Source organism: Mustela lutreola, chromosome 4 (assembly GCF_030435805.1).
Source record: "Mustela lutreola isolate mMusLut2 chromosome 4, mMusLut2.pri, whole genome shotgun sequence".
NCBI lineage: Eukaryota > Metazoa > Chordata > Mammalia > Carnivora > Mustelidae > Mustela > Mustela lutreola.
Window position 1 is genome coordinate 133,987,518 of NC_081293.1, and position 16,962 is coordinate 134,004,479.

General features: G+C 41.2%; 1 protein-coding gene across 4 annotated transcripts in view; it reads left to right on the forward strand.

Moving 5' to 3' along the window:
* DYNC1I1 (dynein cytoplasmic 1 intermediate chain 1) overlaps positions 1-16,962 on the forward strand; it is a 303,858-nt gene that overhangs the window by 70,736 nt on the left and 216,160 nt on the right. For all 4 annotated transcript variants that reach the window (XM_059171178.1, XM_059171180.1, XM_059171179.1 and 1 more), the window contains one exon: positions 1,313-1,428. In XM_059171178.1, the coding sequence (XP_059027161.1) occupies positions 1,313-1,428 (116 nt within the window). The remainder of the gene's footprint in view (positions 1-1,312; positions 1,429-16,962) is intronic.

Sequence of the window (16,962 nt, forward strand, 5' to 3'; positions counted from 1 at the left end):
TGTGTGTTTTTCACCTTTACTCTTTTCCCACAGAGACACTCGTACATACTCTATGTCCAGAAATTTTTAAGAAACATGGTAGAATATGTCGCATGCTTGTACTAAATCTATTGGTGAAAACTAATGTTCCAGAAATTGTTTTAAGTTATATGTGTAAATTATGCACATATGTGTACATAATATATATGTAGTACATGCATTCTATGCATGTAGTGCAGATACAATCCCAATAGCAAATACTAGTAATCTCTCCATTTTATAGATGACAAAACTGAGGCACAGAGCAGTTAGGTGTCTTGTTCAAGATCACACACAGCTTGGAAGCAGGGGGCTAGAGTCCATATGCTTAGCCACCAGACTCTGCTGCCTCCATGATTTGGAGGTTTCCTGGGTGACTCGGGAGGCACTTTAGATTTTTGCAGTAGCTCAGAATTCACCATTAAGAACCCTAGGGAAGAGTTGGCTTGGTGGGAAGGGCACTGGAGCAGGACTCAGGCCAGCAGTGTTTTGGCCTCGGTTCTACGATTTGTGAGTTGCATGTACTTGCACTTGTCTCTTACACAGCACTTCCCTTTCCTCATCTGTAATGGAAATGGTGATAACATCTTTCCCTCCGCCTCACAGAGGTGTCACAAGGACAGATGATACTGCAGATGTTAAAGACCTGAAGTGTGACATAAATATTCAGAAATGAGTTTTCACATGGTCACAGAGTGGTTGGGGAATTTCAAGCCAAACCTTTATCACTCTTAGCCCAGCGCCCTCTTCGCCCCCTATGCTATGGCGATATCTTTAAGCAAATTCGCATGCTGGTCGCTGTTATCTCCATCTTGGAGAACTGAGAAGTGCCCCACTCCCCCTTGCATGATCCCCTTGTTACTCTCATGGCAAACATGCTACTCCACTCAGAAATCATCTTTCTTTTCTTCTGACTTGACAGCCATTATTTTTCCTTTGTCCATGGCATATAACAGGCTAAGATTTCCTATTACCAATGAAAATTCCCTTTATAAATTTAAATCAGGCAAAATCATATGTGCTCTGAATGGAAGGGGTCTTCTCTGAGCTAGACCAAGATAGAGTGAGGGTCAGCATGAGGGACCTACCTGACATCACCAACAAAGTAGGACCAAAGTGGGGCAAGAAGCCACATGCCCCAGATGCCATCCTGAGGCCTGTTCTGATTTATGGCCCAGCCACTTGCATTGAGAACTTGCAGGCTGAGATTTGTGTTGGTCCTGTTTGTTATTACTGATCGCTCTTCTGCAAGGAATGTCTTCCTCCCTGAGCTTTTGTCCTTTGTCACTCACAGGCGAAGACTGCACAGGCTGGGTGTGTCAAAGGTTACCCAAGTGGATTTCCTGCCCAGGGAAGTCGTGTCCTACTCCAAGGAGACCCAGACTCCCCTAGCTACACATCAGTCTGAAGGTAAACTCTGTCTTTTGTTTGCTTTCCATATGATCTCTGGGAGAAATTGCCAGTGTCACATCCTTCTGGTTCATTTTATATCTTACCATAACAGATCTTCCCAGGATATAAACATAATGACACACTGTGAAAGTCTTAAGACTCCTTTGGCACAGATTTTAAAAGCTCTGGACAGGGAGCCCAATGGTATGCCTCCAAAGGACCCGTGAACTTTAAAATGGATTACTTAGGTGACATTTTTGTCAAAACTGTATGAAGGGGGAAAAGACATATTTACAAGGGAAGATAAATTAAGGATGAAAAGGCCTCAACTCTCAACTTTGTAACATACTAGAAACTTTTCTGAATTTAATCAGTAAGAACAGTGTGAACATTAAGAGGCATAATTTTCAGGAGTCAGCAAACAGCAGCACCTGTTCCTCAAAATCAAGTGTTTTGGAACACAACCACACCTAATTGTTGGTGTCTGTAGTCTGTGTGGCTCCTTTCTTGCTGTAATCGAAGGGTCGAGAAGCTGTGACAGAGCACTCACAGCTCACACAGCCAAAAATCTGGCACCTTATAGAAACACTTGGCTGATCCATGATTGACTTTGCCATTCAGATGAAAACACATTAGAGTTTCTTACCATTTAAAATTTAAAACCAGTTAAAATCTCTATGTTTCTTTGTGCCTACCGGAAAACATCGGGTGGAAAATTCACATGCACATCCCAGTCAGTCAAATAATACTCTAAGAGAAATTGAAGCTGATAAAATGCTCCCCCGAGAAACAAGAAATCCCATGTAAGCAGAAGAGGGAGAGGTGCGTGCTTCCGATAAGAGGAGGTTGCCTTCGTGGAAAAGAGCATTATCGGTATAGCCAAGCAAATTCTCTTTTTACTTTGTGATATTTTATTGTTTGGTGTGGTGAAGAGAGTGGGAGAGTTCCGGGTTCATGGTTGTTATGTAGTAAACACTGAACAGAAGCACGAGAATGAAAAATGATTTGCATGCCTTGCTTGGTTTACAGTGAATATATGTATTTGTGCAGTTTGGTTGGTGCGAGCTACAGAGCTTTTCAGTTTGGGTTCCAAGCACATAATAGCCAAAGTGAAATCTGGTGCCTTGAAGTAGAGCGCTCCCCACAGGGCTTCTGGAACCCTTTCCTGGGTGATGCTGGCTGCTGCTGGGAGGAGTCTGGTGACAGGGCCCTAATCTTTCAAATCTGAGCCTGAAAGGATTATTAGAAGCAAACAAGGAGCACCCTCTGGTGGTGAAAGTTTAAACCCGTCACTTCGCCAGACTTCAAGAACTGCATATTAAAGTGGCAGGAAACACCGAGTTAGAAAAGCCTTTGGGAGTTCACCTAGTCTATCCTCGGACCTCCAGGCAGATCAGAAAGATTATTAAAAAACAACCTCACCACCCAACCAAAACATTTGTTTGACTTAATTTGCCGCCAGAGGTATTTGCAGAGCTGTAGCCCGAGGTATGTTTATTTAGCCGAAAATCTGACCCATAACCTAAAGTTATACAACTGAAATAGGAGAAGGAGTGAATTCTATTTTGAAAATGTGTAGACTGCAGATATTGGAAGGGGTACAGACATATTTACAAGGGAAGATAAATTAAGGATGAAAAGGCCTCAACTCTCAACTTTGAAACTAGAACACATCAAAAGAAAAAGCCTGGGCATTCCGTTTTATTACTGCAAAGAGAGCTTGGGCGCCCTCGTTATGCTGTGGTCCAAGCAGCAGGAAAGAAGGAATTTATTTCTCCGCCATTGGCAGAAGTTCTTCCTGTTTTGTTAAACAAGATTCATAGAGGTTTTTTTTTTTTTTTTTTTGCGGCAGTGGGTGTTTCGATGGTTCAGATTCCACAATACAGATTTGAACTCAAAGCTAGCCCCTGCAGCTCTAGACATTAAACGATGCCCAATGGGTCCAGACTGGCAGAACTTCAGACAGGGGTTCAGCAAGTTGTCCTCTCGCCGCAGACGCTTCTTCGACCTTTGGCAGCCCACCGTCGCCCAGCTGCCTGGCTGACAAAGGTGCCCCGTGCTCGCCTTTCACATGCCGTGTGAAGGGAGCCGGCGGAGGGAGGACTGGGGGGGCACATCGGGCAGTGGGCAGCGGGAATCCACCACTTGGCAGGTTTGGGTTGGCTTCTGATTTGGGGCTTGAGCCATGGCAATGTTTTCCTGTGACAACGGTAGCCGTTCAGAAGTAGGAGGTGATGAACTATTGGATTTTATGACACAGTGAGTCTCTTGGATGGGTATTTAAAGCCATGGTGTATGTAAGATCCGTGGCGTATTATCGCCCATAGCATATGGAAGAATGTGTTTTTTTAAGTCATACTGCAAGGATGGAAAATGTAACAATAGTCAAACGAGTGATCTCAGAACATCGATGTTTTTCTATATCCAATGGAATTCCAGTGCACTAAGTTTTTGCCATGTTGCCACTTTACTCTTAAAAATGAAGGGAAGGGAATTTTCCCAAATTTAAGTCTCTTTTCTCCACCATGTACTATAATGAACATTCTCTTAACTTTTGATTGTAATGACCTGTTCTGAGAAACACTCCGGAGAACAATTTAAACCAGGATGATTAAGGATTGACGTCCCTATGAATATTATTTTTCAATACATATTTAAGTCATGAACTACAGAAAAATAAGGCTGAAAATAGGACACCCTGACTGGGAAGCAGGATATCTCTATCCCCCAAATATTTTAAATATGGGTTTTTTATTCCCAAGTTGTAAGAAAGGAAAAAAAAAAAAACATTATGCTTCCCTGCCAGACTACCCCTGCCTTGCCTGTTATTAATACGCCCAGGACTGCCCGTGACCTCTGGACATTAGTTAGGAGCCAGTGTTCTGTATCCTTATTAGGGTGGGTAAGTGGCTGGCTCATACTAGACACCCAATAAATGCTGTTGAATGACAAAGATGATGCCACAAATATCTTAGAAACTCCCAAGTTCTGCAATGAGCCCTGGGAGGATGAGAATTTCTTAACTTGCTGGTAATGCATAAGCCACTCTGGATGGAGGAGAAAACTTATACAACCTGTTGGTGGTGTTTGAAGTGTTCTCTGATCTTCCTCTCCTCTTTATATCTCATCAACAGGAGCTTAATGGCTTCCGGTCAGCTCCCTCTCTTCCCACTGCTTCCCTCCCACGCCTTGTTTCTTATGCCCAAGAAAGACCAATCTGCTTTCGTTGTCTGTAGTGCCATGTGGCGTTGGCTTCCATACACGCACATGTACGCCTCCCATCCCAGAATGCTCTCTCTCCTGTCTGCCTTCCTTTGGGAAGTCAAAGGAGGAAGGAACAGTCAAGGATTATCTCCTTGGTAATTCCACTTCTGGTAGGCATCACTCCTACCATGAACATAGTCCATCTAATGATTATCTAAATGTCTGCCTTGGGTGGGCTGCATGTCCTTCCCTTCCATGCCCAACATGGTGCCTGGCTCAAGGAAAGGGCTCAGTATCAATGGAAGAAATGAAGAATGCCATGACGCTGGAGGAATAATAAGGAAGGAAGAGAAAGTATTCACCATACTTTGGCGGGGAGGGAGTATGACCTATGCATTAAAGTTACATTGGCTTTATGGGGTTTTTAAGGAAAAGTCCTGAGAGCGAGCTTGTGTGGAGATAGGAGTTCAGGGTTTCCATTTCAGCCAGGCCTCTAATTTTATTCCCATGAACTTGAGCGTTAACTATCCATGAACATGGCCCAGTTATGAGAACAGAAGGAGAAAATCGCCTGTGTTGGCCAGGACAGAGCAAACCAGTCACCAAGTTGTTACTGTGGGAGACACTACTTAAGTACTTGAAGTTTGGAAGAGATGTGAGGGGAGGTGGTTAAGGAAGGCTTTTGTTTCACTTTTGCACTTTTAAAAAAATATATTTTTTCTTGATTGGTTGAGGAGAATTTCTGCTTTGGCTTCCCATCCTCTCCAGTATATACTTAATCCAAAAGCTGTAAGTGTAGAATTGACTAGGGTAGTCTAGTCTAGCACTGTCCAATAGAAATGTAATGAGCAGATCACTACTTGTGTATCTTAGGGGTAAATACCCAGTACTGTGATTGCTGGGTCTTAGGTTAGCTCTGTTTCAACTTTTTGAGGAACCTCCATACTGTTTTCCAGAGAGGCTGCACCAACTTGCATTCCCACCAACAGTGTAAGAGGGTTCCCCTTTCTCTGTATCCTTGCCAGCATCAGTCGTTTCCTTACTTATTAATTTTAGCATTTTGACTCGTATGAGGTGGTATCTCAATGTGGTTTTGATTTGTATCTCCTAATGCCAAGTGATATGGAGCACTTTTTCATGTGTCTATTGGCTATCTGGATGTCTTCTTTGCAAAAATGTCTGTTCATGTCTTCTGCCCATTTCTTGATTGGATTATTTGTTCTTTGGGTGTTGAGTTTGATAAGTTCTTTATAGATTTTGAATACTAGTCCTTTATCTGATGTGTCATTTGCAAATATCTTCTCCCATTCTGTCAGTTGTCTTTTACTTTTGTTGACTGTTTGCTGTGCAAGAGATTTCTATCTTGATGAAGTCCCAATAGTTCATTTTTTGCCCTTGCTTAATGTAGTGATCTGGAGGGGCACCTGCACCCCATTGTTCATAGCCGCAGTGTCCACAATAGCCAAACTATGGAGTAGAGCCCAGATGTCCATCGACAGATGAATGGATAAAGAAATGTGGTGTGTGTGTGTGTGTGTGTATAAAATGGAATATTATGCAGACCTATAAAAAATGAAATCTTGCCGTTTGCAATGCCATGGATGGAACTAGAGGGTATTATACTAAGCAAAATCAGTCAATCAGAGAAAGACTATTATCATATGATCTCACTGATATGTGGAGTTTGAGAAACAAGGCAGAGGATCATAGGGAAAGAGAGGAAAAAATGAAACAAGACAAAACCAGAGAGGGAGACAAACCATAAGAGACTTTTAATCTCAGGAAACAAACTGAGGGTTGCTGGAGTGGAGTGGGGTAGTAGGGATGGAGTGGCTGGGCCGTGGACATTGGGAGGGTATGTGTTGTGGTGAGCATTGTGAATTGTGTAAGACCTACACCCCTTAAAGAATACATTATACGTTAATTCAAAACAAACAAATAAACACATAGTGACCCAAAAACACCTGGGTGGCTCAGTTGGTTAAGCAGTGCCTTCAGTTCAGACCATGATCCCAGGGTCCTGGGATCTAGCCCCACATCTGGCTCCTTGCTCACCAGGGAGTTTGCTTCTTCCTCTGCCCCTCCCCGTGAGCTCTCTCTCTCACGGGTGCACTCTCTCTCTCTCTCTAACAAATAAATAAATAAAAGCTTTAAAAAAAACAAACATAATGTCATCATTAATTTTAATAATGTTTTATTTAACCCAATATATTAAAAACATTATCATTTTAATATGTAGTCAATATAAAAATTATCAGTGAGATATTATACATTCTTTTTTAAGTCTCCAAAATCTGTTTTTTTTTTTTTATTATTTTATACTTAGGGGATATCCCCAATTTAGAAAACTAAATTTTCTTTCTTTTTTTTTTTTTTTGGAAAAAATATTATTATTTATTTATTTCAGAGAGAGAGAGAAAAGGAGAGAGCATGAGCAGGAGGGAGGAGCAGAGGGAAAGGGAGAGACAGACTCCCTGCTGAACAGGGAGCCTGATTTGGACTCAATCCCAGGACCCCAGGATCGTGAACTGAGCCAAAGGCAAATGCTTAACCAACTGACCCCCCAGGCACCCCCAGACACTAAATTTTCATTGGAAATACTTGAACAATAATTAGACTTCTTAAATTTGCAATTGAAACAGCAAAATCAAATGTTGCAGTTGCTCCAAACATATTTAAAAGCTTTTAAATAGTGGACTCAAATATCAGTTTTTTAAGTTAAATATAAGTAAAAATGCAATTCCCCGGTTGCATTAAGCATCCTCAAGTGCTCAGTAGCCACACGGGGCTAATGGCTCCAGATTGGACTGCTCACATCTACCACACACCATGATTTCGTAGTTCAGAAGCTGAGACCCACAAAGCCAGCCTGATCTTCACTTCACCATGGCAGGCCAGAGGTCCCTGGGGGAGGACACAGCCCCTTGTTTGTAGAGAACGCCTCCAACGGCATGATGACATCATAAATTTTCCTTCCTTTTGTGAGATATGGTATGTCCAAGCAGGTGTTAGATGGCTGGACAGGAGCAAAGTTGTACTCTAAACAGGGCAAGTTCACAAATAAACCTCATTTAGTCATCACAGAGACAATTATGAGAACTCCCCCTGGGTTCTCCCTTCATAGTTCAGAGTTCAGGTAATGGGACGTTTGCTCCTACCCTCTCTTCGCACTGTGCGAGGGACTGCCAAAGACTGTGTATGAACTCCTTGTTAGTTATCGACACCTATACCACTCCCCTCTCCCTTCTCCCCACATTCCATGTGAAGTGATTAAAGAAAATGATCAGGATTTGAATTCTAAACCATGTATGGGTGAGTTCTAACTCTTCCAACACCTTGGTGGCCCCCAAGAGCATTGCCAAAGAAAGTCATTTTCCAGAGAATCTAGGTAGAAATATTTATTTGGAACCTTAAATATGAAACCAGTAGTTCTTAGGGTTACAATTTCCTGGTGGAAGCCAAACTCGATACCCCTGGAGATACGTTGGGAAAACACAGGCTTTGGTGGTATAACCTTGACTCAAGCTCTTCAGCTGGCCCGCAGGTTCCTACACTTCACCATCTATCTCTAAACTTAATCTTTAAAGAACAAGCAGGTATCTGGAGAACAGCCATGGTGACAGCTGGATGCAAATTAAAAATCCCTAGTGAGATGACACACACTACTCTTATTTTTCATTTCTGTTCTATAGACAAGAACGGACACTGTTCCAGACAGATACTGACATCTGCTACATTTTGCTTCCTTGAACAAGGCCTGCCATTTCCCCTTTGACACTTGATTAAAGTGTTAATCCTCTTTCAGAACTAACTATAGAGGGTTCAAGCCTCTTGTTAACAAGGTCAAGCAATTGAGGGATCCTCTCCTAGGACATTCATTTTCTTTAACAATACTAACCTCATATTATCTTGGTAAGTCTCTTAAAAGACAAAAAAAAAAAAAAAAATGGAGGAGGAAAGGGAAAAAAAAAAGATGGGCTCTTTTTAGGAATACAGATACCCTAGAATTTTATTTTATTTTATTTTTTTAGATATTACGTTTATTGAATAGACAAAATTTCTGCTTTAAAAAAAAAAAAGATAATTGCTTTCCCTATCCCTGATACTTCTTTTCAGCTGTTGGTCAGGAGAGCTTTAATGGTTTAGTTCTTGATTTAAATTACACATTGAAATAGATACTGGCTTAGTTGCTGGCCAGTTTTGATATTCTAAAGCAGAAGTCTCCTGCTAAAAGTTAACTTATTTTTTTGAGCACCTAGGTAGAGTACCATAGGTGGTACAGTCAAATAAATTCATTTATCCAAAATATTTCTTCCAGTGAAAACAGAAGGGTGCTAAACGACAACTAAAAATAAAGCCAGAATTCAATAAAAAAGACAAAATGTAGAGTAAGACTTAGTGCCAGTGGACACCATCTTATTTCCTGTACTTCTGTAATCTGTAGTTTTACAGCAGGGGGAGGGACATTGAGAAAAAGGGCCCCAGAGCATCATGTGAACTTTAGGCTAAAAAGGAGATTATATCTTCATTATAGTACCGTACTGGAAAATAAAATATTATACCTTAAGAAGATGGTCCGGTACTTTGTTTAACTATCAGTTAGTCACTTAATTGACCAACATGACCAACATATCACACTCTCTAGATCAAGGATTAATGTGCTGATGGAGTTCAGAAGTAAAAACTTTTGATGGAATGAAAACATTGTCCCTTGAAAGCTGCTATGAAGGATCCGTCCCTTTAATATTCCATACAACCTTAGGGTAACTTAAAGAGCCTCTTCACAGCAGGAAGATGAATAATGAGGCAAAACATGGGCCTGGAAGCTCATGTTAAGAACACAAAAGTTGTTTTGAGATTTTTTTTTTTTTTCAATCTGACTCCAAGGTTCACACATGGCAGGTAGATGATCTAAGTACATTTCACTGAGAAAATCACTAACACCCCAATTATAGACCACTAGACCTATACAGACTTTTCTGAAATAGCAGGTCCTCTATATTCGAAGGTTTTTCTCCCATCTTCTAGCCTACTGTCTTAACCAGGTATGGAAGGTAACCCTGCTCCCTCTGCAGGTCCTGCCGGCATGACGCCCTGTGCGGCAGGGGGGACGATCAAGGGCTGTATAGAGAGCCAGAGAGCTGGCTCAGCCCTGGTGCAAGATGATGAAGATGCAAAAAGAAAGGAGGTGGCTCTTCTTTGGCTGTCAAGCAAGGCTTAGTATAGAATATGGTTTGGGGTTACTTCCAAGCCTCCATAGCTTTCTCCGTATTTGGTTTTTCCTTTATTTGCTAACGAGCACTGTCCCTTGCATGTGAGCACCTTGGTGAGTCTGGCAGTTCAAAGGGCTTGTACTCCAGAGTCCACAAAATTTAAAATTTGCTCTTGATTTTGGCAGACATCTGTGTATGCAACTATTTGTCACAACCAGAGAAATTGTGGGGGTCTGTGCCTTAAGCTAACATACAGAGATTTGAGTTTGTTCAGCCCTTCTTTAAGCTGTCCAGTCCCATTAGTGGCATCCAGCTCACCCCAGTGTCTCCACATTCTTCATGCCATTCACACTGTTCAGTGGCAGTGACACTTTGATCCCTTAAATCCTTCTTTTCAATGGACACTTCATTAAAGATCACCACAGAAGAAAACTTACCCAGCTATTCATTGTGGCTGACAGGTTCACATTCCCAGAGTCTGAGTTTTCATTTTCTTTAGCCCCTATTAGGGCAAATAACCAACACCAATTCCCTGAGTGATTGTCTTCTGATACTCGTATCTGTGCCAGTCTAGCTCCATGGTTGCCAACAATAAAAATTAGCCGCAGTTAACCTACACAGAAAAGGGGTTTCTTGGAAAGACATGAGAGACTTGATAGAATTGATGAATTAGAATTGGGTCAGCAATAGAGAGACGCAAAGCAGCCCTAACCTCTACTGTGACTGTACTTGAAATAGGGCTTTTAGGAGATAATTAAGGTGAAATGAGGTCCTCGGGGTAGAATCTTAATCCCATAGGATTGGTGGCCTTGTAGGAGGAGGAAGAAAGAGATCTGTCTCTGTCTCCACGTGCTCACACAGAGGGAAGGCCATGTGAGGACACAGTAAGGAGATGTCTGCAAGCCAGGCCGGGAGTTCTGACACACCGAGTCGGCGCGTAACTTGATCTTAAACTTCCCAGCCTCCAGAACTGTGAGAAAATAAATTTCTGTTGTTTCAGCCACTCAGTCTATAGTATTTTGCGAAGGCATCCCAGGCTGACAGAGATAGCAGCTGACAAGGCCATGCCACAGACTCCGTTCTGCCTGGTAAGACCCAGCATCCTGGCTTCCTGTCAATGGACACTCACAATCACGTTCAGATTGCATAGTCACTCCTGCCTTGGAAACCTCTGCTTCTCCTTGAAACCTGACAATACTTGCTGGAGCTTTAAAGAGCAGTATGGAAGTCCACTTAGCTAGACCTAGGTGACATGCCCTGCGTTAGCTGTGAGGGGCCAGGCAGAAGAAAAACTGCTCTCGTCCAGTTTCTGTAATGCTCAGGGAGGCTGTGACTCTACTTTGATCTGTCTTGCTATACTCCCTGCCAGAAGAGACTGTTTGGTTGCTGGACAGCCCAAAATACATATTTAAAAAAAAAATGCCCATGATGTGAGAAGAAAAAGGGGGAGGTAAAAAAATATATTTATTATGCGCCCAGCACACTCATGTACTTCTGGTGTTGCTGTAACGTTTGCTCATCTTAAATCGGAAGTACGGAGAGAATGCAGCTCTTTGGGTTTGCCGGCAGCTGTCTATGATACTACTGGCTGTCAGAGGATGATGGGGAAATGGTATGAAAGAAATGATTTTAGTGCCATCTTTTATTTTAAACAGTCTCAGTTGGAGTGTGCAGTTAAAATTGGGTGGAAATGTTGAAACCTCACTCCCACTTTCTCCCTAAAGTCTTGGCCAAGTGTAGAGGAGAGAAAGGTGAAGTTGACATGATCTGATGGCCTTGGTGGAGTGGGGAGGAATAAGAGGGGTCCTGACCTCAAGCTAGTCCTTGCTAGTATGCTGGCTGACATCTGTTCTATGATGTGATGTTCTTTGACTTCCTGGGCATTGGTGCCCAGTATCACAGCACATGACTGGTGGACTAGTATCTGTTCTCTTTGTGTGGCAGTGTTCCTAGGAGTATGGGCCATTTCGATCTTGGTAATTGGCTTTTCTCTCAGTTTTCCTTGCCTCCAGACCTTGAGTCAATGCCTGATCCTCTCTCCAGGTGCTGGCCTAGAAGTCAATCCCCAGCCCATGCCTTGTAGTCTCTTTACCGCAACAGAGCCTCGTGGCAGACTGGACTTCAATTCAGCGTCCATGCCTCAGATGATCTTAGGGAGGCTCAGGTGCCCTCCTCCGTTCTTCTCTCTGTTTTATCATGCTGACCACCCCCACCAAAGCTGGGGTGTCTTGTGGTAAATGAGACCTGTTGCATAATGGTCTCCTCCTAGTATCCTAAATAGGAAATATGGTTCAAGGGTCTTGGTGCTCAGTTCTCTTCTCTGTTTACTTTGCACTGCACCCCTCCCAATTCTTTTCCCCAGAAAGTAAAAATCCAGATATATCTAAATATTTCTCTCTTCTTCTCTTTGCGTGCTCCTTTCCTTGCCACTTACCTGGAAATAAACTCCTCTGAGTTTAACTGCCCCCGCCCCCCAGCCTGGGTGAAGGAGTGCACAGAAGGAGGAATCTTTACAGTTTTTGATATTCTAAGTGGTAAGGAAAAGGAATTTGGAATATTCTTTCTCCTTTAATTAAACCTAACTCTCCTTTGAAAAGAGAGCTGAATGTTTCCTTAGCTGCTTTATTTTCATACTTTTGTATCAAATGAATGCCATAGGTAGATTAGAGTGAAGATCATTATGTTCAGAAAGACAAATACAAAAACACATTAATACTTCAAATACAACTCCCACGGCACACCAATACTGATCATTGCTCTTGATCAGCAATAGATTCAAGAAATATCAGGATTAAAGAGCCTTACAGGGTAAAACAAACCTTTTTATTTGGTTATAAGGATAACAGTTGCTATGTTGACTAACTCAAGAGTTATATAAAGGTTTCACTTCTAGCATGGCAACACCGGGAGCTTTATCGATTTCCTTCTCAGTAAAATTAGTGAGCGTTATTTAAGGAAAAACAAAACAAAACAAAACCACCTATTTAAAGTTTCTGGAAATGATCCCAAGGGCATACAGTAAATGAAAAAAAAAGTATTAAAGAAAACTTACTAAAACTTGATAAGAACAGGAAAAATCTGTGATATTTGAACTCTCTCCTCTCTCTTTCCATTATAACTTGAAACAAAGTCCACTTCAAGTAAGTGTAGCAACAACAGAGCTGCCTCTCCTACCAGCTCCCAGTGGAGAGCTACAGTATCTTCCTGGGAGGGGCAGGACATTAGCATGTCCATATCTGTCACTAGCTACCTGTTATAAAGCCTACTTTCCAAGGAAGGGCAACAGAGAAGTGGGCATTCTCTTTTTCAGCCTACCACAAACTTGAAGGATGGGGATTTTACCTTAACTTCAGCATTCTATAGATTCTGGGGCCCTAATCGCTTTCACCCAATTCATATGTAAGGCAGAGGCTCCACTTAGGGAGAGGCAAGCCAAATAAACCAGAGACTACAGCAGGACTTCACTCTGCCAAGCACTGTGCTCTGAAAGCAGAGGTATCACTCAGAGAGAAGTGTGCCTCTATTCCCTCCATCAGTGCTAGAGCCTGGGCTCGGAGATTTTGTTCAGACATAGAGCTTAGAATTTCTTCCCAAAGAAGCTGAATTTGTTTGCAGCAGAGGGTGGGGATGTTCAAGCCAAAGGACATTCTCAAAACAGTGAAGGTTATGGTGTAGAGCAATTAAGAGGCAAATGGTAGATGCATTAGAGATAGAAGTTAAACCATAGGTTGGCCATAGGTTTACCAGACGGAACCAAGGAAACAGACAGCTAAGAAGAGCCCTCCTGGGATCAGACAATCTCAAAAATTGATCTCAAAAAGCTATTTTTGTAAAGGAGTCTGAATGTAATTGGATCAATCCATGGAGAAATTTGTGCCCCAGGACATTGCCAAAAACAACAGAGCAATCTGCCAGCAATTAAGTGGAATTTATTGTCAAGGAATGGGATGGTTAAAGAGACTGCAAAAGACCATCATTTCAGAATGACTTTGCACATGTCCAAGGCTGCATCCTCCAAAGAGCAGTATCCCATATGGCTTCCCACTACATGGGAAAGGGAGAGAACAGATATTAGGAAAATAACCTAGTCATGAAGCATAAAGAAGCAAATAACAATAACCAACTCCTGCGGAAAGGGAAGGGGATCAACCAGAACCCAGAATTTCTGCAGTATTATCGAAAATAACCAGTTTCCAGCAAAAAAAATGTGAGGCATACAATGAAAATGGGAGGTCTGATGGGAAAAAGCAGGCAAAAAACCCCTGCCTATGAAAGTGAGCAGGTATGGGATATAACAAGTGAAAACTCCAAAGTAGTAGTAGTTTCTCTCTCTCTCCCTCTCCCTCTCTCTTTATATATATATGTATAGATAGATAGGTATACTGAGAAAGAAATATGAATATATAGATTTTTTTCAAAGAAATAAAGGATACCATACTTTAAAAAAGAAAATGAAGGTATGATTACAGTATTTCATCAAATAGTGAATCTCAACAAAGAGATACAAGTTATTAAAAAAAAGAATCAATTGTATTCTGGATTTGAAAAGTATAAAAATTGACAAAATATTCATCAGACAGCACAACAGTGAATTGAACTGGCGGAAGAATTAGCAAACTTGAAGAAGGATTGATGGAGAGTATTCAATCTAAACATGAGAGAGAAAAAAGAATGAGGAAAAATGAAGAGATCCTCAGCGAAATATAGATACCATTAGGTGAATATAATTATATATAATATATTGAATATATTGATACACATACACACAAAGGTGAGACGGAAAGCAGAAAACAATAGTTAAATAATGGCCAAAAACATCTCAAATCTGATGAAAACATTAATCTACAAACACAAGAGTCTCAACAAATTCCAAGTAGGACAAATGCAGAGTTTCACAAAAGACACATTCTAGTATAAATATTGAGAGCAGCAAGAGAAAAATGAATTTGCACTTACAAGGGAGCCCAACAGGATTAGCAACTAACTTCTCATCAGAATAATGGCAAACAGAAGACAGTGGGATGACATTTAAAGTGCTCAAAGGAAAAATTGCAACAGTAAATGGGAACCTAGCAAAACTGTCTTTTAAAAATGAGGGTGAAATAAAGGCATTCCCAGGTAAAGGAGCACCGAGAGGATTTATCACTCCAGAACCACCTTAGAAGAAACACCAAAGGAAGTTTTCCAGGTAGGAGTAAGCGATGCCAAATTCACTCCCACAGGAGAAAGCAAAGAGTGCAAGGAAAGGCAATTAATTGTGTGCCTACGGAAGACAATATAAATGCATATTTCTTTCTTCTCTTAACTAATTTCAATAGCAGTTATGTAAAACACTATGCATATCATTATACTGCTGGCCTTATAGGAATGTATGTTGCTGGGAGCAACACAAAGGAAGTGAGTGAGAAAAGAGCGGCATGTGGCCCAGGGCAATGACTCCAGATAATAATTTGAATGCTCAAGGACAAATGAAGAGAACCAAGTGCAGAGGCTAAATAAGAAAGGTTATATGTACTGAACTGTTTCCCTTTCTTCTCTTAATTTCTTTAAGATACATAAAATTATATAAAGTTATAGCAATGCATTGTTGGCTTTGTAACCTGTAAAGATGTATTATGCATAAAAATAACAGCGTGAAACCAGGGAAGGCGGAGAGAGCTCTACAGGTGTAACATTTCTACATTTCATTGGAAATAAGTTAATGTAGGTCTGAAACAGGAAATAAATCAAGAAATAGTGAAAAAAATCTTAAAAATGAAGGTGTTAGACATTATTCACTTAATGTAAAAGGAAGCAGGAAAAGAAACATTAAAGAAAAAACAAACATGAGCCAGAGAAAACAAAAATAACATGGCAGGTATAAATGCCACTCTAGAATATTAGTGAGTGATGGGGTGGGAATGACAATGGGTGCCTGGATGGAACCAGACCTGCCAGAAAGGGATCCAGAGGGTCCTGACTATTGTGGATTCAAACAGCAGGCAAGTGTATGTGATAGAGATAATGAGATAATCATGATAATCATGATTATCTCATTATCTCTATCACACATGAGACCCAAAGAGATAATGCCTTGGTCTACAAAGGGATGTCTAGGAATGTAACAGAGTACCAGGTGACTAATACAGTTTGCTAGGAAGGTACTGGGAAAGTTGTAAAAAAAATTAAGAAAATACTAAGGTGGCAGAAAAATATGGCATGTAAAGGTGACACAGTCTCAAGAACTTCTGACGGTGGGCAATACATTTTTTTTTTTTTTTTAATGTCAGTATGAGGTCATCTGAAGTAAAAATCTGTCTTGAGGTTCAACTGAAATCTATTGGTCGTGACCATCTGGACTGCTGTATGGGGAAGGATTCTGAGGCCCCATCCTACCTTATCTCAAGTAAAGATGTCTTCCACGGGCATCAGATGGGAAGCAAGTCTGCCCTGTGTTAGCAAACACTGGTTGCAATCATCCCGGTGGAGGGTCAGGACTGAGGCAGTGTAAAGCTCAGAGTTGTTATCAGTTATATTTTATAACTTATATAAATAATAACTCTTTTGAGTATTTTGTTATTTAAAGAAAGTTTCCAATGTCCAGTATTTTCTTTTTTTTTCTTTTTATTTTTTTTTGTCCAGTACTTTCTTTGCTAATTTTCTATAGTGGATAGTGACTAGCATTAAAACTCTTACACGAAAAGGAGCTGTATCTGAGCACTAGCAAGGCAGTGAGGAGTAAGCAATTTCAGGGAAGAGGAACTACAAGAGTAGAGTGAGTGATGGCAACCAAGGAAAAAGAAACATGCCCCAGCTCTTGTGGCATAAAGCATGCAAAAAAATGTTATAAAAAAATAACTAGCCCAGGACATGGAAATGAGGGCAGGAGAGCTCCGTGCAGTCTCCATAAATTGTAGACAGGCAAGGGGTTCCAATTTGGGGTATTCAGTTGAGGCAATGGAAATTCAGCCGTATGACCTAGGCTTTCCTGGAGCCTGTGGAGGTGGGAGGTACAGTATGAAGGAAATGCCTACTTTTCTTTTCTTCTGATTTCCAGGAAGAGCAAAATTTCCTCAAAACCCTTGACTCTTTTGCCTTTCTTTTCTTCTTCTAATAGTAGAAGTGTATGAAGGTTGGCGGATGATAATTAGTGGCA